The following is a 22,138-nucleotide window of genomic DNA, read 5'->3' on the forward strand; positions in this document are numbered from 1 at the left end:
TAAGAAAATAGTGAAAGCGCTCTGCACATGTTCAGGAGACTTTGGCTCTCATTCATATCCTCAAGTCTGGCTGCTGGCCACGAAATCCCCAAAGGGAGCGGGTCGAGTGCGCGCAGCTGCAGCGGCTCTCTGCGCCTGAGGGACTCCCGGCGCGGTTGGAGGTGGCGCTCCTGAGTCCCGACCCTGCCTGCCTCGCTGCTGCCTATCACTTCCCCTTCCTTGCGCCGCCTGCCTGCGATCCGGCTCCGGGTCAGAGCGCGGCGCCTCCCGTCTGTCCCTCGCAGTGGCTGCTGCCGGCGCGAGTCGGCCCCCGCCGCCATGGGCCCGCCGCGGCGGAGACCCTGAGCTGGGTGAGTGTCAGCCTGCCAGCCTTGGGCGCCCGTCTCCAAGCGCGCCCCTGCTCACCGTCCTGGCATCCCCGCGTCTTCAGTTTTTCTTCCCCTCTCTATGCCCGCTTTGGGCCGGCGTCGCTCGTGGCCGCTGTACAGCCGCCCCCCCCCCCCGCCCGTCCACTTATTCTGACCTTCCCTGTGGCGCCTCTCCGCCCGGTCCCTTTGGACGCCTCTCTGCGGGGCTCCTGCGCTCTTTCCTAGAATTTCCCTTTCTACGCCCCTGGCCGCGCTGCTCCTTCCAGCGCCTGGAACCCTTCGCCAAGTGGCCGCGGTGGGTGCCTGCCTTCCAGCAAGTCCGGCCCCCCGGCGACCTGCGCAGCCCCCTCCCCCCCCCCCTGCTCGTTTTTCTGCCGTGCCTGGTGCGCCCTATCCTGCGCGAATGCCGCTTCAGCACACCCCGATCCCTCCCCCAGACAGACTTCTCTCTCTCAGGTTGCGCTCTTGTTCTGCTTCTTTCCTCGCCCTCTTCTCTCCTCGGCGTGTCTGAGTGCCCCCCCCCCCCACCGCACCGACGGCGCTTGAGTTTTAGTGTTGAGGTACTTTGGGCCCCAAAGTAGGTCGATGATTTTTCTGGGGCGACTGTCCCTGTAGTGTTTCCCTTCTTTCCTTCCTCCACTATCCTTCTGTCACCCTCTTCCATTCTGTTTGTTCCTTGTTGCCAGCTGTGAAATGTTCCCTGCGGGCTGCCTACTGAATTTTATGTCTGCCCTTTCTACTCTGCCTTCCGCCTGCCTCTCCAGCCTCTTGCTATTCCATTCTGACATACACGGAAAAGTTAGTTTTCTGCACTGGAGGCCCCTTCTGCTTCATACCTTGATGCATTTTGCATGGAAAATAGGGTAACCTGAGAGCAGTGTTCCCTCTAAGCTGCAGAGTCTTGTGAACAAAAATTCTACTTTGGTGAGCTACTGCCTAAATTATTGTGCTCTGGAGTCATCCTTCCTGAGCTAAGACAAAAATGTGTGAGCTGGAGGCTAAAAATCTGTGAGCTAGCTCATGCTAACTCAGTTTAGAGGGAACACTTCCTAGGAGTGATGAGACTCAAAGGGCTGCAAACTCCAGAAATTGTAAAATGTGCACCCGTTTAATTATGCGCTGGCTCTGGCATGTTTCTGCTCTGGTTGCTCTTGGAGGGGCCTCAGAATTCTTCGTTGTTTTTGCTGGAGAGCCATTGCTGCTCAGACTTTGGGATTGATCCTGGGACTGTCTACATATGGATGATGTGTGCTACAGATTTGTCCAGAATATGCCTTAACATGTCCCTTGCCATATGTGCTCCTGGGTATGTGCCCTGAGACCTAGGTTGACTCAGGCCAGCGTTCTTTGCAAGAACCCAGCAAACAGTAGCACCTAATGGACTACCATCTGTTCATTCCTGCTCTGCAGGAATCTTTAAAATATCTTTTTTTAAAAAAGTCCATAGGGAGAGAGTGATAGCATGCATGCATATGCATTTTATAGAGCCACAGCAGGGCTGGAAAAGAGCTGAGAGCATCATCGCATTTCTCTTTCCCAGACCAACCCACATAAACTCAGACAAACAGTGTGTTGTGTTATGTGTGCAGAGTAAGATCCAATGAGGTATGTTGCTCCAAATTGCCTGCAGAATGCATAGTTCCAGATGACTCAGATGTGCCAAACCACAGATGGTAGAAGAAAGCACAACACAGACAACCCCAAATTCAGAATCTCATTTGGGTATGGGTTGCTGGCAACTGGCACTGCAGCCCTTGGATTAAAAAAAGAAATTCCCTTTAATTTTGTTCTATGATAATTAAGAATCTGAAGTTGTGGGTAGAGGGAGTGCCTTGCAGTGTCTGTGTTGCTCCAGGAAGGCAAAAGCCACAGAGCTACTTGGCACTTAAAGGGTGCAATTGTAAAAGTGCTGACATTGGGGGGGATGCTCCTTTTCTCCATAAACCACTGAAACTTCTGTAGCATTTAATTGCTTCCACTGACTAGTAACAGACAATAGTTTATGTGCCATCTTAAAGATGCCAGACTGAGAAAGAACTGGTGCTTTCTGTAGGCTGCAGTTGTGAAGAGCTCGTATCAGAAAGTAAACCCAGTTTGTGCAATATATTTCTGAGTAAATACATTTAGGGTTGCACTGTAAGGGCCAAGTTAGATGTTTTATTGTGATTGTGGCTGTCGAACATGGCATGATTGCTTGCTGAATCAGTTTGAACATATGAACATATGAAGCTGCCTTATACTGAATCAGACCATTGGTCCATCAAAGTCAGTATTGTCTTCTCAGACTGGCAGCGGCTCTCCAGGGTCTCAAGCTGAGGTTTTTCCACACCTATTTGCCTGGACCCTTTTTTGGAGATGCCAGGGATTGAACCTGGGACCTTCTGATTCCCAAGCAGATGCTCTACCACTGAGCCACCGTCCCTCCCCCTCTGCAGTTTGCTGCAGAGTTCCCACCACCATGGATCCAGTCTAAATTAGCCTTCCCCCCCAGCTGATTTTTAAGGCTGAAAAAATTGGGGCATTGAGTATTAGTACATCTAGCTTGGCTCCAAGACTGTAAAACTGCCAGTGTAACTCCATGTAGAATATTATTTAGGCATGGTTGTGCCGAATTATACCCATTACAACTATGATCTCTGTGATATGGGCTACTTGAGGGTGTAAAACTTCTCCAGTAGGTTTTGGTAAGTTTTGGTATGCAAAATACAAATAGGCTTATGCTATGCTTTTAGTCTGAAAAGTGTTTTACAGTTTTGGGAGTAGTGTTTACCTTCACAAACACCCCAGTGAGGTTAGTCAGTATTACCAATTTGTAGATAGGAAAGTAGGTTAATATGAACAGTTTATCTAAAGCCAACTGATGAGTCCATGACAAAATGGGGATCTCAAGCAAACAACAAAACAAAGAATCATTCACTGCCTGAACTTCTGGTAACAACTGAAAGCTGACATAAGCCATGATTCTTTATGAGCACAGAGTGGCATCAAATTGGTATCTCTGCGATGAAAACCCATACACTTTCCATTGTAAGTTGGAGTGGAAAACTAGTTCCCTATTAGTCCAAAAGTGTAATGTTGGTGTATGACTCTAGATTTCTGTATCTGTGGCTCTGAGCTAATATCTCTCTCCCTGCCCCCTCCAGCTCTCTTCTTCTTTCTTTTCCTCTGAATACTGAGCAAAGGGAAAGCCCCTGCATCACTGACATTGAAAGACAAAGCTGTTCCTTTGCAGTATAACCCAGATGCATGGAAAGAATCCACATAGTTTGTTTACTGTCCTTCCTTTATGAAGCCACAAACAGAACCCAGTGGTAAACCTTTTCCTGGGATATATACAACTTCTGCCTGTGTGAGGAAGATGACACTTTAAAAAAAGCTCCACAGTGAAAAGAAACCTCATGGTACATGGCGGGGGTGGATATTAAGTGGAAGGCTTGGCTGAGTCTCCCTGACTTGCTAGTTTTCTACTTAGGGGAAGCACTCAAACACACAGCCTTCTTCTACCTGTAGCCTCAAGAGACACTGTTCAGGCCAGATTTGCCTCTTAAGTCTATTGGGTGGCCTCTGATTTTGCTGCTTAGGATTTGTGTGATTCACATGGTATATGCATTGGGAAGTGTTCATGCTTGCAGGCCTTTACTCATAGAAAGTAGAGAGACACTCTTTTCTGCTTGGTGTGAAGCTGTTGAGAAGTCAGGGCCCTGGTTGGCAAAAACCAGACAACTCTATTCTAATTTATTCTTTCATTTTCACAATAAGCCGTGAAACCTCCGTGGACACACGCGTATACCATTGCATATCAATTTCTGGTCAGACAGCGTGGAATGGGTCTTTCTATCATGGCTTCCTTGGGAACTTCTCAGAAGCTGCTGTTAGACTGCTGAATTAGATTGGAGCCTTGGTCTAATCCAGCATGGTACTGTTTACATTTGTAACCTTCAGTTATTTGTCTTCTCCTTCCACTGTTCCCCTGAGACATGTCATTCTAAAAAGGAGGTGTATGTTTTAAGAGGACCTCTGCTTGTTCAGTGCCACCGGGGCCTTTATTTTGGGTAGTTTTGTTGTATCTTATTGAGTTACTGTAGTGTGGCTTAGTTGGGAAGCCCATGACATTTCTTATCTTTTCCCACAGCTGTTTGATGCACATGATCTGTACACAGGAGACAATTTTCACCAGGTGCTGAATACTCTTGCAGCTATAAACAAAGCCACAGAAGGTAAGACACTGTTGGGCTCCAGTCTTGCAGTAGCTATCTGCACTGGAACCATGTTGTCAAGTTTATTCTGTGCATTAATATCCTGCCTTTCTTTCATGGTGGAATTCAGTTCAAAGTGGCAGACAAAGGATTCCCAGGAGGTTTCCCAACCAAGCACTTAACAGACCCAAATCTGCATAGCTTCAGCAAGGTGGCTGCATCAGGTGCTCTCCAAGCATGTCTTCCCCTGCCTCAGCACTAGTTTTAGTATCAAATCCGAACTGTGTATATCTTAGATTGAGTTGGAGTATTGCTCTGTCTGGTGGCAGTCTATTAAGATCTCAGGAAGAATTGCTTGCAGTTCTTCAGTGGGAAATGCTAGGGATTTGCCTCTTTTCTGCATATGGCACATGAACCTGCCTTATATTATCACCATTAGCTCAGGGTTATTTATTCTTCAGCACCTTGGGCATTACCCAACACCTGTTATCTGAGATGCTTTTGTTGGAGATGCTAAGGAATATATCTGGGATCTTCTGCAATCAGAGTGGGTGATCTGCCACTATACTATAACCACTCTCCATAAGAAGCTGCCTTGCACCGAGTCAGACCAGTGGTCCATCTAGCTTGGTATTGTCTGGTTTGACTGGCAGCAGCTTTCCAGCATCTCATGCGGAGAAGTGCTTTCCTGACAATTATTGCGCAAGATCCTTTTTAATAGAAGGTAGTGAGGATTGAACCTGAGATCCTCTGCCTGCAAAGTGGGAGCTCCTTCATGGAAAGAAAGAAATGACTTCTGTGTCTGTATAAATGGGTAGAAAATGGAATTTGATCAGGCACAGGCTTTCATGCTGTAGTGAAAGAACTGACACTAGGGTGCAGCAATCTGTTTGCAAGGAATTTTTGACACAGGAAGCTTTTGAGTATGCATCTCATGAATCTGGATTGCATACATAGGCACTTATTTCGCTTTTCCATTCCTTGTTGTTACATAATTACTAGGGCCACAGCACTTCACAGTGCAAATGGGAAATCTTATATTTATATGTTCCGCTCCGTCTATACAGAATCTCTCTGCACATTGAAAACTAACAGATCAGAAAGAAGGCTAGTGCAGTCCTTCTCCTTGATGCTGGCTTTCTTCAGGCATGTGTCATTCCAACCTGGTGGATGTGTAATTCCAACCTGGTGGTTTCCACCAGTACTTGAAATGGATCGATCCCCTACAGGACACTGTAGTAAAGGAACTGCTGTGTTGAATGTGCATGAAAGTAGGGGGTACTTTAAATTCCAAGCTGGCAGATCAAGGCAGGTTATTGATGCACATTTAAAAAAAAAATTATAACAAAGGTACTGCAGGAAGCTGAAATTAATTCAAACACAGCCTTAGTATTGTTAGCAGACAGTGATTTCTGATTATTCTGAACGATTTGGCAAGCGCAACCCTTCGTATGGAAATGTCTGGCTGGTAAAGCACAGCAGAATCAATGCTGAAAGTTTAAATCGTTATGAAATGCAAACACCAAATTGTCAATGCATACCGCGCTTCATTGCTGAATCGACATTTAAATTTGATTCAAACATGATTCCAAGAATAGATGTTGGCCCTAGCTGCTCTGCAAGCATAATTTTTCTTGCTGAGTACTTAGGAGAATAAGTCAATGAGCTATTGTTTCAGAGGGGGGATTTTAAAAATCTTCATTACATCAGTTAATTTTGCAGCCATGGTCAGTAACCAGATATTTGACTTGTTTAATTTCTCTCGTTTTTAGAGAAAATCTACTGGAAATCAAATCACACCCTATTCAGTTTGGTGTAGTGGTTAAGTGTGCAGACTCTTATCTGGGAGAACTGGGTTTGATTCCCCACTCCTCCACTTGCAGCTGCTGGAATGACCTTGGGTTAGCCATAGCTATTGCAGGAGTTGTCCTTGAAATCGTGGTCTTCTTTTTCTCTTCTTCACTTAAGACTGATTGCCTAGCCGTGATGTCCATGCTGAAAATATATTTTGAGCAGGTGGAACACAGTAAATATACACAGTGTTGCCTTATGAATGAAGCAATACTTGAGCCTCAAAAGTAGTCAAATCCTATCTCATCAGCTGAGGGTCTAAACAGATATGGTGTTGAGTGAAGTGTCATTTGATCTTCCCATGAAGACCTGGGAACAGACAGAACACACCAGCCCCGATCTGAATTGTAGCCATGTGTGGCAGTTATCAGCTTTTTAAAAAATACAAGGAGGATCCCATCATGGTTCTCCCAGCTTCACATTTTGGGGGGAGCAAGGGGGTCTGGAGTTTTCTAGCTCCTGGAGTGAAACAAATCTCTCTTGTTGCTCATCCGAGCTAGTGTGGTGCAGTGCTTAAAGAGTGGCTAAGGAGATCTCAGCTCATGAAGTCTTTGGATGACCTTGAGCCAGTTACCGGGTTAGGGCTAGGGCTCTTCCTAGCCCTAACCTGTCCCTCAGCATTGTTTTAAGGGGGAGAATTGGATCACCCATTCATATATGGTACTTAATCATCCTTGGAGATACAACTGTGTGGAATGAAGAAAGAGAACCGCATGTTCCCAAACAATAATTTGGTACCTTAAGCAAAGCTTGCCTGCTTCCACCTGTCTCCTGGTCTGTTCTTCTGGGTAGAGACACACGCCTGTGTCGTTTGATTAGAGGAGGAAGATGTGAGAAGTGGAGAAATTTGTTGAGAGGTGAATATGGTTGATATATCCTTGTCTTAAAATTGTGAGGTGTCATGAAATTTGAAAAAAAAAGAAAAGAAACCACTCAGTGGAACTTTGCAAATAGATTCCCCTCTATCATTGCATCAATGAGGACTAGAAACATTACAGCAAGCCAAGCGACAGTAATTTTAGCCACTCATAAGAACATGGTGCCTTTCCCCCTCACCAAAGAGTACAAATCAGAATACGTTTTCTTATTTTGAAGAGGAATAAATTATTTTGCAATGATGAGAGGCCCCAAATGATGCTGAGGTAGAGCTGTGTGCAGAGAAGACTGTGCTAGTTAAAGCCTCATTTAGCATGATATGGCAAACTGTCCTTGGCAGACTGCTGTTTCGGAGGGAGGGGGGATGACGTGGGCCATTGACATGACGTACCTCAAGGAGCAATTATCTTGGGAAAGGCATCAGAGTGAGTATTGCATTGATCTTGTTAGAAGAAAAGCATTTCAGAAGATGATATTTTGGAAGCAGGGTGCGGAAGAATTGATGTGTGGCTCTTTTGCCTTCTCTTGTCTGTAGAGTGGGGGGGGGGTAGTCATCCCATTTTCAGCAGCCTGCCATCCTAACTCACTGGCCCACCTAGGCAAACTGAAAACATCTATGTCAACCTGTGTCAAATGTCAGCATGTTTTCGAGTTGTCTGCAGTATGGGTTTCGCATATGTTGTTGTACTGCCCAAATCCAGGTGCTGCTTGACAGGCACAGCATGGAGAGCAGCACTGGATGATTTTACTTTGCTCAGGGCAATCTGCCTCTCTAAGACTGCATCCACATATTGTGGGTGACTGCGTGGTCCAGTTGCAAATGACTGCCGTAGTCCAGTAATAGTGCAGTATTCAATTATACTCTCCTTGCGGGTAGGAGAGCCATGCCTGCAAATGACTTCTGACACCTCAGGCAGCTTTGCCATGCTGAATTGAAGAAAGATGCTGTGAGGAACCCCCAAGAAGCAAACTGCCTTTGTTGTATGAGAACATGTCTTGGTTGTGTGAGGGTTCCTTCTTTGGGCTGTTTTGCATGGCGTGAAACAGCAAACCCTGGTTTGCCCCCGAATATATGCACAATGTGGAGCTATTTCAGGCAGTCCAGGTCACATCTTCCTGGAGGTTTTTTTGTTGTTCTTCCTTTGAAACAGATCAGCAGTCTGCCAGGCCATGCTCGCGTTTGCCATCTCCTAGCTCCCCCGGGGGTGACAGCCATCCTTTCCTGCAAGGAGCAGCTGCAAAGTCGACGAGAGCAGTACAGAGGCAGTCGGGAGTGGGGGTATGTTGCAGAGGGGCATGTGCAGAGATTTGTAGTGGGCTTGCTAGTACAGGAACTTGCTGTGCATTCAGTGATTTGCGGGAACATACCACCTGCTTTCCTGCCAGTTCTTGCTATGAAATCAATCAGTGAATTCTTTAACGTATAGCTCTTCTGCTTCCAAGCAGCTCAGATTCTGTCCCAAGAACTGCCAAATTCAGCAACCCAAATCAAAGGACTGTGAAAAACATTGACTATCCAAAAGAAGTCCTATTCCTTGTCCTTCTGGGTTCTATGATTGCACCAGGCATCTTTAACATGGGCTAAAAACTGTTCTGCTGGATCCATGTTCACTTTCTAGCAGCAGCCAACTAGAGGCCTCTGGAAGCTCACAAGCGGGTTGCAATAATCACAACTACCTCCCTTTCTGTTCATTTCAAAACATTCTGTATTTAGAAGTACACTACCTCTCCACATGGAGGTTCCATCTTTGTAATCATTGTGGAAAGACCCATCCTCTGTGATGTGTATCTTAAAAAAAAAAAAGTTAGCTAAGTTAGTGTCCATCACTGCATCATCTGGATACCAAGCTTACATCTCAGCAGGGCTTTTTTTGAGCAGGAACACACAGGAACACAGTTCCGGCTGGCTCAGCATCGGGGTGTGTGACCTAATATGCAAATGAGTTCCTGCTGGGCCTTTTCTATAAAAAGCTCTGTATGAAACAAGGGTGGTGTCAGGGTGTGTGGCCTAATATGCAAATGAGTTCCTCCTGGCCTTTTCCTACCCAAAACCCCCTGCATCTCGGACAATGCAGGGTTGAAACTTTTCAACTGTTTCTTGCATGATGCAGTCACAGTTAATTAGAATGTGCACCTGGTAGCCTCCTTGAGCCTTCAGTTTATAGAGGGTTTACAGGGCTTTCCTTGGAACAGCAAGGCTTGGCTTACAGGATCCTTGATAGCTCCATTCCTTTGGTGCTTCCCCAGTCAGTGGCATTTCAGGATGAATTATAATGCCAGCAGAAATCTCAGTAACTTGCTTCCCAGAACATAAAAAGTCCCACCATCAGTTTGCTGTTTGCCGGTTGCCATGGTTAATTGAGCTGACTGTGTGTCTTTGCATCAGGAGATGACTGAGAATGGCAACCATCAATTGGTGGTCAAGGCCAGGTTCCACTTCAAGCAGACGAATGAAGATGAGCTCTCGATCAACAAAGGCGATATTATCTATGTCACCCGGGTTGAGGAAGGCGGTTGGTGGGAAGGGACTCTTAACGGAAAGACTGGCTGGTTCCCCAGTAATTATGTCAGAGAAATTAAATCCACTGGTAAGATGTTTCTTTTCTTTCCTTTAAAAAATCTGTATTAAGCAATAATTTACTGGAGTCTATGCAATAAGGATGGGTGTTGAATATGACTGTGGTCCATGCAGATTGGCTGGTGGGGAGCTGTAGGGCTTCAGCTAGCAACCACATTGTCTCAGTTCAGGTGGGGACTTGGTCTGTGACCTCTCAGGGAGGGAGTGGGGGAGAGGGCAGTGTGTAGTGGGTCCCCCCCCCCCCACTAAAATATCTTTTTTGGAAAAACATCAGAAAATAACAAGGAAGGGCATAACCAATAAGATAAAAAATCCATCAAAACAAGGTACAAAATACAGCAGACATAAGATTAGCAAAACCACAATTTGTCTAGTTCTTTTAGTGGTTTGAATTATAGACAAAGAAAGGGGAGATATAGGTTCAAGTTCCTACTCTGCCTTGGAGTGGTCATTCTTTGTTACCATAACCCGCCACACAGGGTGAAGCCTAATATAGAGGAGAGAGAGAACAGTATACAAACTCCTTTGAGGAATGGTGGGGTAGAAATATAATGGAGTGTGTCCACATTCAGGGTTGCCAGTCTTCAGGTGGGGCCTGCAGAGTTCCCAGAATTTCAACTGATTTGACTACAGAGACCATTTCCCCTTGATAAAATGGCTACTTTGGAGGGTGGATGTTATGGCAATATGCCCTGCTGAGGTCCTTTCTCTTCTCATACTCACCCTTCCCAGGCTGCACCCCGAAATCTCCAGGAATTTCCCAACCTGGAGCTGGTAACCCTGGCCTCTCTACCCTGGGCTGACAGATTAAGGGGAAACCAGGCAAGAAAACAGCAAAGTCCTTAACACAACTACCTTGAACTGGTCCCTAATTCATTTACATTTCCTTGGACCAGGGCCTGGATCAAGACCAACAACCCACACTTGCTTATGTGAAGGTACACTTTCCTATCCATAGCAGCTCCCTTATTCCATAACTAAAGGGAATGCACACTGAGCTTTTGGGGAAGAGGGTTTCATAAGTGCCCCCAGCTCATGTCTCCTTGCAGAATGGGCAAGTGCCAATCCTGAGTCCTGAATTTCCCCTAGAAGCTTTGGGCAGAGAAGAGAAGGGCAGACCTCTCCCCCAACTCCTCATAGAGAGAAATTCTGCATTAAGCACATGGTCCCCATTAAGCAGTCAAAATGCAGAATAAGTTGCCCTGGGGTCCCAAAGCCACTGGGACCCCAAAACCCTAGCATAAGAGGGAAAACCAGAATGAAAACATGGCCTTTAGGACTACAGTTTTTTACACCCGGTTTGATTAATGCCTGAGTGGGACATATGTGTGTTTTGGGCAGGGTGTGTGTCTTGGTTATATTGACTGATCCAATGAGAATATATGTATTATTAATAATCACTCTTAATATGGGATTATCTTGGAATTTGCTTTGGAGATCACTGGCTGAGAGGAGGAGCAGAAATCACAGGACCTGAACTTCAAATGTTCATGCCTGTAGAAAGTCTCTTCCCTTGTCTCTCTGTCTCTCTTACTTCCGCTGTGTGTCTCTCTCTCACGCACATGCAACAAAATCTGTGTCTCTGGGTGTCTGTAGATATTTATTTAAAGCATACAGTCACAGACCCCTGGCTGTGCTCATACATTGTCTGTCTGGCACATTGTTTTTCCTCAAAAGCTATTTTTAGAAATTATGTCTGTTTCCCTAAATGAAAACAGACAGTTTAGGTATCAACTGGTTTGGAAGAAACCAGTATGAACAACTCTCAAGACCCAGTGAACATGAGTTTATCTTGGTGGTCATCAGGTCTCATGATATCATATTGAACAGCAATCTTTTTGCTGATGTTGCTTTCCTTTCCCTTCTAAGCTGATTGCATCTTTACAACAGACTTTGAGCTATTTCTGAGCTGCCCTTGTGTGATGATTCAGGACCTGGGCATCTGGAGTCCTTGAGATTCAAAAGTTTAATAGCAGGCCTCAGGAATGCTTTGGGGGCTTCCTTGAAATACCACAGGGGGAACATAGGCCACGGTGAGAGAAAGTGCCATGAGGGAAAAAGGAATCACAGGCAAGCCAAGCAGTGGTCATAAGCTGTGTTGACATGCCTGCACTTCTGCCTTGTTCTTAATATGCCTGCCTTAAAATGAGAGATTGCTTTGTGTGGTAACACCTCAGGCTTGTTCTGCATTAGGTTTCTAAACTTAAGACAGCCAACTTCTTGCCAGGGACCTGTCTGTTTTGCTTTTATTATTCTATACATCAGAAAGGCTGTAAAAATTATAAATACTCATGCAAAGCTCAGCTGAATGGCAGGAAGTCCAGGGCATGCAGCCCCCCCTCCCCCCATCAAGGCCTTTGTGGCTAATGGAATCATCCTAAGAGTAGGCAAGGTTTGGACCAAGAGTGTCACCAGCCTGTTTGGGGGGCTGTCAGGAGTTAAACTACAACATTTGCACCCTCTTCCCTGTGCTACCTCCCTTATTGCCAGGTAGACCTTTTGTACCTACTGTGTGAGCCTCAAGACAGTGCCACCAGGCAAACCTTGGCTTTATCGGGCTGTACTTTTGTGGAAGCTTCCAGAAGCAGCTTACTGTACCTGTGGCCTGCTGAAGTACCTTGTCAGCCACATCAGTTCAGACGGCAGTCCTTTAATTAAGATCTGCTTCTTGTCTCTGGGTTGTTTAAATTTTGCTCCTTTCCTTTTGGGGGGGGTGGGGGGAGAGTTCCTGACAAAATAAGGGCAGTTGTGTATAACTTCCTCTGTTTCTTTCTCCAGATAAGCCACTCTCTCCTAAAGGTTTAAAAGGAGCTGAGAGCCCCCAACTAACAAAGAATTATTATACTGTGGTAAGTTCTAAAACCCTCGTTCAGTTGTTAATTAGAATTTATGTTCTTATTTAGTAATCACTGCTTTCAGATTGTTAAACTGTAGGGAAATGATAGTAATACTTATATGGTACTTTTTGTGCACAGAATCTTGCTGTAATCTGCAAGGTAGGCCAGTGTCATTTACTCAGATTACAGATGGAGGAAGCTGAGGCTGCAAGACAGCAACTTGGCCTAAGGCTGTTTAGCAGAGGCAGGAGTTGAAACAAGAACCTCTCAGAGCACAGCTCATTTTTTTTCAGCTAACCCAATGGTTCTCTGGTACACATACCAGCAGTGGGATGTTGGGTTTTCATAACAATTACTAAGAATTTGCTTTCCACCAATTCCGATGTCCACTAGCAAGTCTGACATGCTATCTCCTGCCAATCTTTCCTGCCATGGATCTTTTGACATGTTAGTAATAATAACAGAATACCTGTAAACATATATTTGCCCTTTTCAGGGTTTTTTGTTTCTATCAAGGTGGGACCAAGTTTCTTAAATAGAGTGGTAGGTGGGATGTAAAATACAAAAGGCTGAGCATCGATTAACTAGGTTACAGTAGCTCTGGGTGTAAGGGAAGGCTGTTCTTTTCCTTAAAAGAAAAGCAAAGATAAGGTGTACCATGCTTAGTTTCTTATCTTAAGGTGCTATGCAAGTCCAGCAGTACCAGGAAATGAAGTCTACCCTCTGCAAGCTTCATAGAATCTTAGCTGCTATGGGAAATTCTCTGTCCCCCAAATTTCTCTCTGAACATGCAACGGAACTCCCACACCTATTTTATTCTATCTCATGGCCAGCTTGGCATCCTCTTTGTTCAAATGCTGACCTTGGTTATGTCCTGGATTTTCAGGGCTGAAGGTCTTTTCAGACTTTTCTAGTAACCTGTGTGACTTCAAGCAGTATGTCTACAACCCACTGCAGAAGCCCACCTCTGGTTTGTGAGCTGCCCTCCCTCCACTTCCTTCCTTCCTAGTGGGCATCAGGCTTCCTTCATGGCAGTGACTTTTGGCTTGTTACTTATAGTAAATTTCCTAATGCTGTGCTTGTGTTTCTTTTCGCAAGCTGTTTTAGTCCACAATGCTGTCTTTGACAGGTGATGATGGCTTCTCCTCTTTCTATCATATGACTCTGCTATCACCTGACTTCCTATCATGAGCTTGAAGTTCAGTGGGTCTCATGCTGCTGCCCAGGGATTAAAAGTTTGTCCTGGGTCTGGAAAGATTGAAGATCATAGTGGCAGTCGATGCATACAGAGTCTCAGTGTCCTGGGAGGCTTGAAAGTGCTGTAATGATGGGAGGAGTATTCTTTTGCCCCTTGAATGCTACAGATAATTCCTTTTCAGAACTTTTTAGTAATTAAAGTGCCTTGCACTGCATATATCCCAAATTTCTGGGGTTTCTGCTGATTCTGCAAATGAGGTGTGCAAGCAGCCCAGTTTGGAATTCTGGTTTGTAGGGCAAGGGCAAATTGTACCTTGCTGATATAAATGTTATGATTTGTTTCAAATTATAATGTTATTAATTAGCTTGCAGTGCACAATGTTTGAGGGTGGGGATGTGAAGGAGAACTTGATGGCCACTAGCTCAGAGGGCTTTGAATAAGGTATTGATGATTGATTGATTGATTTATCAGATGGATTATAAGAGAATTCTATCAACAAATATTAGTCATGATGACTAAATGGAAGCTGCATGCTCAGAGTCAGCATCTCTCTCAATACCAGGTGCTGGGGGGGCAGCAGCAGGGGAGGGCTGTGGCCACATTTGGTTTGCGTGCTTCTTGAAGGTGTCTTTTAGCCATTGTGGGAAACAGGATTCTCAATTAGGTGGAACGCTTGGTCTGATCAAGCAGGGCTCTTCTTAACTTTCTACAAGGCTTGTTCTTATAGTGCCCAGCCTTGGTTTGTTGCTGGATCTGAACCTGGCCAGTTTTAGGTGCAGACACAGAGGTTATTAGTCAGATCTGGCCAGCTTTTTCATTCTGCTTCACCTAATTTTTTTTTCTTACTAGAGTCCCTGTCCCATATGGCTCTTGTCCTGGCAGGTCCCATGATCCCTTTTTTGGTGGTCAAAGGAGAGTCCCACATCCCATTTTCATCAGCTCAGAAGCTGGTTGGTTGCAACCCTATGACTTATTTAAGTCTTCATAGTTCTGCACAGCTGATCCAAACATTCAAGCTGGTACATTAAGCAAATAAATACTCAGGGTTTGTGAGCTCCAAACAGGGATGGGAAGGGTATGATAGTGAGACCTTTGCCTAGAGGCCCCCTACTGTACATCAATAAGAATCTGGGCATGATGCTCCTTTACAATTCTAGATTTACCACCAAATTATACCAAAGATCCAGGAACTAACCCTTCACGTGATTGGCAACCTCAGCCATAAGGCACACACTCCCATTATTTAGGATATTCTTTTATTCTTTTGCCCTCCCTCCTTATTTTTTTTCTTTCAATTTGTTTGACCTACCCATCATGACAACTTGGTGCCATGTGGCTGAGTTGATGCATATGATGTGACACTAATGTGGCAGGAACATGCTCCAGCAGAGGGTAGAGGGAGCCTCGAGAAAGAAGCTATGGAATCCATTGGCATTTAACAGGAATAGACTCTGTGAGTTTCTTGGCTCAGTAAATGGCTTGCTTCAGTAGAAATGGAGGAGAACAGTAAACACAGGATCTAACTTGAGTGCCTCCTGAACTTCAAATGTTGGCATGTGGATGTGACCTTTGGATGCCAGAGGCTGAATGTTCTTCTGCAGTCTGCATCTGGAAATAATTTGATTATTAGAGATGAGAGTAAAGAACTTTGCATTTAGACTGCTGAAATTCCTTAGCAGCGATGTCCCCTGTGATCTCTGCAGCTGGGAACTTGTCTTGGTTGATGAGGAAGGATGACTCAGCTCTTCCTCCTTTCTGAAAAGATGCTCAAGCCAAGTTGCATGGGGAGTGAGAGGCATAGAAGGACTTTATGTCTCCCCTCACCAATAGTTGGGGCCTTTTTAGAGAGACCGTACTTTGAGACCTTTGGGGCTTGTCCCAGCCTACATCTGAATGCCAGTTACTCAAGGCCAAGTTTTGGTAAGGTCTAGTTCTCCGGAGAATGGAGAAGGGGCAAGAACCAAAGTGGTGGTGTGGTTATAGTGTCAAACTATGATCTGGGAGATGTAGGTTCAAATCCCCACTCTACCATGAAAGCTTGCTAGATGACCTTGGGGCCGGTCACACTGTGTTAGCCTACCTCATAGGCCTGTTATAAGGATAAAATACAGAAATGTCCCCAGTGGGGAGAAATATGGGATATAAATTAGGTAAATAAATATCTATAGCTGAAGAGCTACAGGCAACTAAATAATATGGAGGTTCTGCGTGATAATCTCACTGCGTAGTGATTAACCAACTAGAGTGCAAGAGCACAGTAGATCTTGGAACTGTGTCACAAACAGTGGTATGATATTGGCTCTCTTATTCCCAGGAGCAAGAGAATTCTGAACTGTCATATTGGTATCTTGGCTTGAACTGCATATGGTCCTTCTTATAGCCAGCATGTTGGTGACTAGACTATAGGGCATAGGTGCCTGACCTGCAGAAATCCTGGGCTCTGCCCTATGTCTCCAGCAAGATCTTTCAGGCATGAAAAGACTTCCACAATACCCACCTAAGCCTGATTTGTATTGCCCCTCAAGCAACTTAGCTCTTCCACCACAAGCGATTTGTGCAAGTTTGAATTCCAGCCTGACTAATGTGTGTAATTCTGCAAGCAGTTCAGTGCAGGTGCTTTTTTCATTCCGTTTCTGTGTTGACCTTTCCAAGGGCTTGGGGCAACAAAAAGTAATTTAACAAGTAATGAAGCCAGGCAGGTGAAATGAAAAGCTAAAGTCACCCTGCATCTGTTTTATTCTGGCTGTCCAGGAAGAGAAGTTTTGATCCAAGTGCAAGTTTTGATCCTTCTTCTAGGGGAAGGGAGATCTACAAATGAAGGTCCACCACAGAGAATCTCTCTTTTTTATGACCGGGCTGTTTGAAACTGGTACAGAGATTACTTGCAAGGTTAACCAACAAATATACTTTGATGGATAATCTCAATGCTAACCCATGTTTATTAACTCCAAGAGCAGAATTCCTTCCTATCCCCAAATCACCAGATACTTATTTAAAATCTGTGAGATTTGGAGATGCCCCCATCTTTATTTCATGTGAAACAGTACTCTCTTGGGGGCATCTCTGAGACTGGTTTTCCACACGTGGATATATAGTGCCTTAGGTCCATAAATGTATCTGTGTGTGAACTGCACATGGATGTTAAAATTAGGGATGGTACAGAAGTGGGGACTTCAATTGGAATGAAATTGCAACATTCCTCAAAAAATGTGAGAAGAAATATTATTGTTAAAGTGGATGCCTGGTTTTGTGTCACTTGCATATAAATGATGTAAATATGACATAAAATAACAGAATCGAGAATGCTTGCAGTGGAAATGGGTGAAATGAGAAGACTCACATTGGCTATGTGAGAAAACAAAAAAAGCATCTTTGTACACTAAAAATTCCCATAATCCTCAAATTGTGGCAGACGTGCTTCTGAGGCTGTGCCTTGATAAGGATTCAAGAAAGAGGGAACGAAAGCAAAGGGTTGATACCATTAACTCATAAACCATCAAAGGCCTGAGACAATTTCTGCTGTTTGTTGCTTCTTGCTTTGGTTTTCTTGTGTTTTACATAGTGAATTGTATTGAATCTTGATGTGCTGTATACAAATATAGGACATAACTAATGGAGTTATCAATCATCATCTTCATTATTAGCACCTTAGCTCTTTATTTCATGTGAAACAGTCTCCTGTTCATGAGTATCCAGGGCCATAACTGTGGGGAAGGGGTTAGTTCCCCTGGAGATATTCTAGGTCCCTTCCCAGAATTTTCAGCCTTAGTAGAAGCAAGTCTCCTGCCCTTTTATTTGTCTTGGTATAAGGACAAGTACAGAACTGATATTCTGCTCACCTGAGCTTACACATTTCAGTCTTCTAACCAGTGCATGCACAGGCTGTGGAATGACTGGCAAACAGTACTCTCTAATTATTTTTTCTTTAAATGTGTTTCATATTATTATTTAATACAATATGATGACTTTAAACAAGGAGACTTCTATTTAGAAATCCAATGATTCTGTGTTTGTTCTGCACCTGCCTTCTCTTGCTCTTCCCTAAAGTTACCAAATCACAGTTTTGCCAACTGTGGATCTGAGCAAGCCCTCAAGTATGTCTATGGCATGTTTAGATCCATTTTTATTAATCACACTCTTGCTTTAGGTACTTCAGAATATTCTGGAAACAGAGCGAGACTATGCCAGGGAACTGCAGGCTCTTTTGGGAACATACCTGAAACCCCTCCAGTCCTATGACAAGTAAGATTTACTCATTTCAGGTTGATAAGCCTCCATTAGCACCTGTCAAGGTTGATGGTGATTCCCATGCACCGCATGGTTCCATCATGTGTTGGTGGGATAGACTGCTCCACTTCAGACTACAAGGTGGAAAATCATGACGCTTGGCATGCCATCTTATATGTGAAAGACTCTTTGCAAATAAAAAATCAGCAATGTGCGAATTTTATATTTGCAATGTGGGTTCTTTAATGCAAAGGAACATGCAACACCTACCATCTGAAGATAAAGGTGCAGTTTCAATCATATGTTCAGCTGTACATGCATTGAATATATCATGAGAATTACTCAAGTTGCATGTAAAGAAAGATCACGTGTACACTGTACATAAGCTGTATGTGTGTTGTTCATTGGAACTTGTGAACCGGGCTACCAAAGTATGATTGTGAATGAAGTTTAGAAACATCCTTGGGCTGGTTTGCAATTCATCGTCCTTCCTCATTTTGCACTTGGCACAAGTTTGCATCAATATCAGAATAGACAAAATCTGGTTTGTGCTTACCCTTTAAGCCATGATTTCAGACCTTTTTTTTTTTGTTCCCAAGTTTGGAATCCTGGTTTGTAGGGCAAGTACCACAGTTTGCCAGTATGGATGTAATATGTAACATCAAACTAAGGCTTGCTACAGACTGAGTGCATGGAAGGGGGCCAGAGGGATCATGCCATTCTCAGGGTATGCAAAGCACTATGGGGAAGTGAACAATAAGGCATTTAGGATTGCATTCTGGTTCAATGGTAGAGCAAGTGCTTTGTATGTAGAAGGTTGCAGGTTTAATCCCTGGTATGTCCACTTTTCTCTGGTAGCTGACACTGGGAAGCACTTTTCTCTTCCTGAGGTATTAGAAAGCTTCTGCTGATCCGAATAGGTGCTGGAGATGGAGCTAAATGGACTTATAGTGTGACCTGGGATGAAGCAGCTGTGCATGTTCATTAACAATCAGAACACAAAGGATTGTCACAAAGGCACTCGCAGCCTAACGACAGCCATGTGAAACGAGATGTTTTTATTCTACTGCTGTAGGTACAAGTTGTGTGCCATTTGCATTACTCATAGGAAATATGGCTTTTTGTTGTTGGAATTCTTCCAGGCTGAGCGCTGTAGAGATTGCATCTTTACTTGGAAATGTGGATGACATCTGCTCCTTTCAGCAAACACTCCACCAGGCATTGGAAGAATGTGCAAAGTAAGTAGTGGGAAGAAAAGGAGGTCTGTGCCAAAGCAAACCGGTAGCTACTCAATATCTTTTAAAAATGGCAAAGTATCATCCAAGTAATCTCTGTGATTCTTACAATAGCCTTGCAAGACTGGCCAATATTATTGTCTCCTTTTGACAGTTTTTTTTTTAGGGGGGGCGGGCGCTGGAGCTGAAATCACTGCTTGCCTATGGCTCCACCTCCTGGCTGAGATTTGAACTTCTCAGCTCTCAGCTCATTTTCTCCAGTGTGGTATGGTATGATGTATGAACGAGTGCTCTACATGCATCCTCTGTATAATTTCCAGACTTCCAGAGAACCAGCAAAAAGTGGGATGCTGCTTCCTAAGCCTGATGCCCCAGTTCAGATCACTATACCTCACCTACTGCGCTAACCATCCATCAGCTGTCAACGTCTTGACCCAACACAGGTAAGAAATATATACCAGTGATAATAATAATAGAGTCTCTCAAGAAAGCACTGGAATATTAAAAGGGGCCCTTAATTAAAAGGTAAAGTAAAACAGGGGATAAAAACCAGCTCTCCTGCCGCTTTTTCTTCTTGTGCGTTTGTGTCTTCTAGTGATGAACTGGAAAAGTTCATGGAGATTCAAGGGGCATCCTGTCCAGGGATCCTGACCTTAACAACGAGCCTCAGCAAACCATTTACACGGCTGGATAAATATATCTCCCTTCTCCAGGAACTGGAGCGGCACATGGAGGTAAACTTGGAGGCATGCCTTTCAGCACTGAAGATGGTCTCCAGCAACCCCTATTGGGCATTTCCTTTGTACAAATTGAACCCATCTTTTCTATTTCCTCAAAGTGAATGGAGTGGCTCAATGCACAAGCATGTGAAAATGGGAAAAAACTAGGTACTACCCTAGTTATTTGTGACTAGTGCCGTCTAGGGGTAGGTGGGCTTTCTGCCTTTCTCAGTCTCCTCCCCCTTCAAAACTAACTCCAGGGCTTCCCCCCTCTTTGTAGGAAGTGCATCCTGACCACGAAGAAGTCGTGAAAGCTGTCACATCCTTCAAGTCTCTTGTGGTAAGTCCCAAGATGGCGTCTGCAAATCATATCTGATACAGTACCCCTGGTGAAATTTTAGATGTGTAGATAAGTAAGTGAGAAAAATAGACAGGCGCCTTCTGGATTGTCAAGTACTTGAGCATCTGTGTGGGGGTGTTCTTTAATTTTATCAAAGCTTAAAAGTTGCTTCACTTAAATTGTGTAGTAAATTACAGTCATTTGTGAACCTGTGAAGACTTTGTTTCTACTGTATTGGATTGATTTATGATAATTTGTTTTTTTATCCCTTGATATAGTTTGTTTATATTAATTAAAATGTTTGCAATCCCACTTTTCCTTTTGGCTCAGGGCAGCTCTAGCCCTTCCCAGCACCACCGCTGTGGTTTAGCAGATGGTTTGGAAGTGTCCCAAAGCTACGTTTCAGAAAAATGGGGGTGGTGTTTTTATTTTGGCTTGCTTAGAGGAGGATCAGTAAAGCAAAAACTGAGAATCTGTGCTAAAAGCAGATGGAGTTACATTGCCCACAAGGGGGACTATTTCCCTAGGCTTTATGTGCAAGAACATCTTTTGCAAAGAAGAGACAAAAAGTTAGGTTAAGGGTGGAGAAGAACTTGAAGCTGGGTAGCAAGAAGGAGATGAGGTTTTGTTGAAAACAGGAAAGGAACATGGTGTCAAGAACTTAGAAGCATCAAAGTATTTGCAGAGAATTCGCCACTCCAGCTGGCTGAAGACATCTTCTTAAACCATTTTTTCTTGGGAAATTATTTCTTCAAAGCCCAGACCTCCTCTATCTGTGCCGTGTTATCTGAAGGCATTATGCATTATGGCAGTGGGAGTTCCATAACTGGAATCCCAGACCCATTGTTTGGCACTAAAAGAGACTCAAAATGGATTGGCACCATGGTGTTGAGATGTGTGTATGTGCATCTTAAATCTTCACCCTTGCACTGTTTCCCCCAATTGACTCTCCTCGTGTTCCTTTAAACCCCAGCAGGAAAAAAGATGGACACAATTTGGAGCTTGAATCAGCCAAGCAGGGGATCTTTTTAAAATAGTGTTAAAGAGAAGGTTAACCCTCCTGAGCCATCCAGGAGTGCCCTGCTTCTTAGGGTCAAACAAATTCATCTGGAGTTCAAGTTACAAAATCCTATAGCTACATGAAGTTTGACCCTGAATCTCTCCTAGTGCCCATTAGTCAGTGCGTCTTCTCTTATATTACTTGTCTCCTCTCCTGTTCTGACCCATATTCTTGTCATTAAACTGTCTCTTTGTCTGGCTGTGGGGTGGGTGAGATAACACAACCTGTTTGTTTTCTCCAAGGAAGCAAGTGGCAGTGGGGTTAGGGGGACATTTGAGTCCAGAAAAATGATGAAATTGGAACGAATCACCCCACACATAAACACACATGATGTCCCATACCCAAACCAGTCCACACCTCAACATCTATTAAGACATTTAAAATGTAAGATGACCCTTAACTTGTAAGCTTCTTGGGGGACAGATCTTCCTTATTCCTTTTTGTAGGTGACCTTGTGGACCTAAAATATGCCACTGCCTTGATTCTCAAAATACAGATCACAGATCGTCAATATCAAAGAATTCTTTTGATTTTCTTTCTAGCATTTTCATGTTGTAGCTTTTGTACATATGTTATCAACATAGGTTATTTGTTCTAATTGTACTGCAATGACATATCATTGTAACTGTTAGCTTTCCTAATATTTTTAGGGA

General features: G+C 44.1%; 1 protein-coding gene across 2 annotated transcripts in view; it reads left to right on the top strand.

Moving 5' to 3' along the window:
* ARHGEF6 (Rac/Cdc42 guanine nucleotide exchange factor 6) overlaps nucleotides 1-22,138 on the top strand; it is a 61,663-nt gene that overhangs the window by 14,143 nt on the left and 25,382 nt on the right. Inside the window, exons 1-10 of one of the 2 annotated variants that reach the window (XM_060249265.1) lie at nucleotides 205-350; nucleotides 4,501-4,585; nucleotides 8,443-8,570; nucleotides 9,678-9,879; nucleotides 12,648-12,718; nucleotides 18,052-18,146; nucleotides 19,274-19,369; nucleotides 19,687-19,809; nucleotides 19,962-20,100; nucleotides 20,366-20,425. In XM_060249265.1, coding sequence (XP_060105248.1) covers nucleotides 9,681-9,879; nucleotides 12,648-12,718; nucleotides 18,052-18,146; nucleotides 19,274-19,369; nucleotides 19,687-19,809; nucleotides 19,962-20,100; nucleotides 20,366-20,425 — 783 coding nt within the window. In that variant the 5' untranslated portion in view covers nucleotides 205-350; nucleotides 4,501-4,585; nucleotides 8,443-8,570; nucleotides 9,678-9,680. Of the gene's footprint in view, nucleotides 1-204; nucleotides 351-4,500; nucleotides 4,586-8,442; nucleotides 8,571-9,677; nucleotides 9,880-12,647; nucleotides 12,719-18,051; nucleotides 18,147-19,273; nucleotides 19,370-19,686; nucleotides 19,810-19,961; nucleotides 20,101-20,365; nucleotides 20,426-22,138 lie in introns of those variants that run through there. The other variant, XM_060249264.1, reaches the window with a different exon arrangement.

Source organism: Heteronotia binoei, chromosome 11 (assembly GCF_032191835.1).
Source record: "Heteronotia binoei isolate CCM8104 ecotype False Entrance Well chromosome 11, APGP_CSIRO_Hbin_v1, whole genome shotgun sequence".
NCBI lineage: Eukaryota > Metazoa > Chordata > Lepidosauria > Squamata > Gekkonidae > Heteronotia > Heteronotia binoei.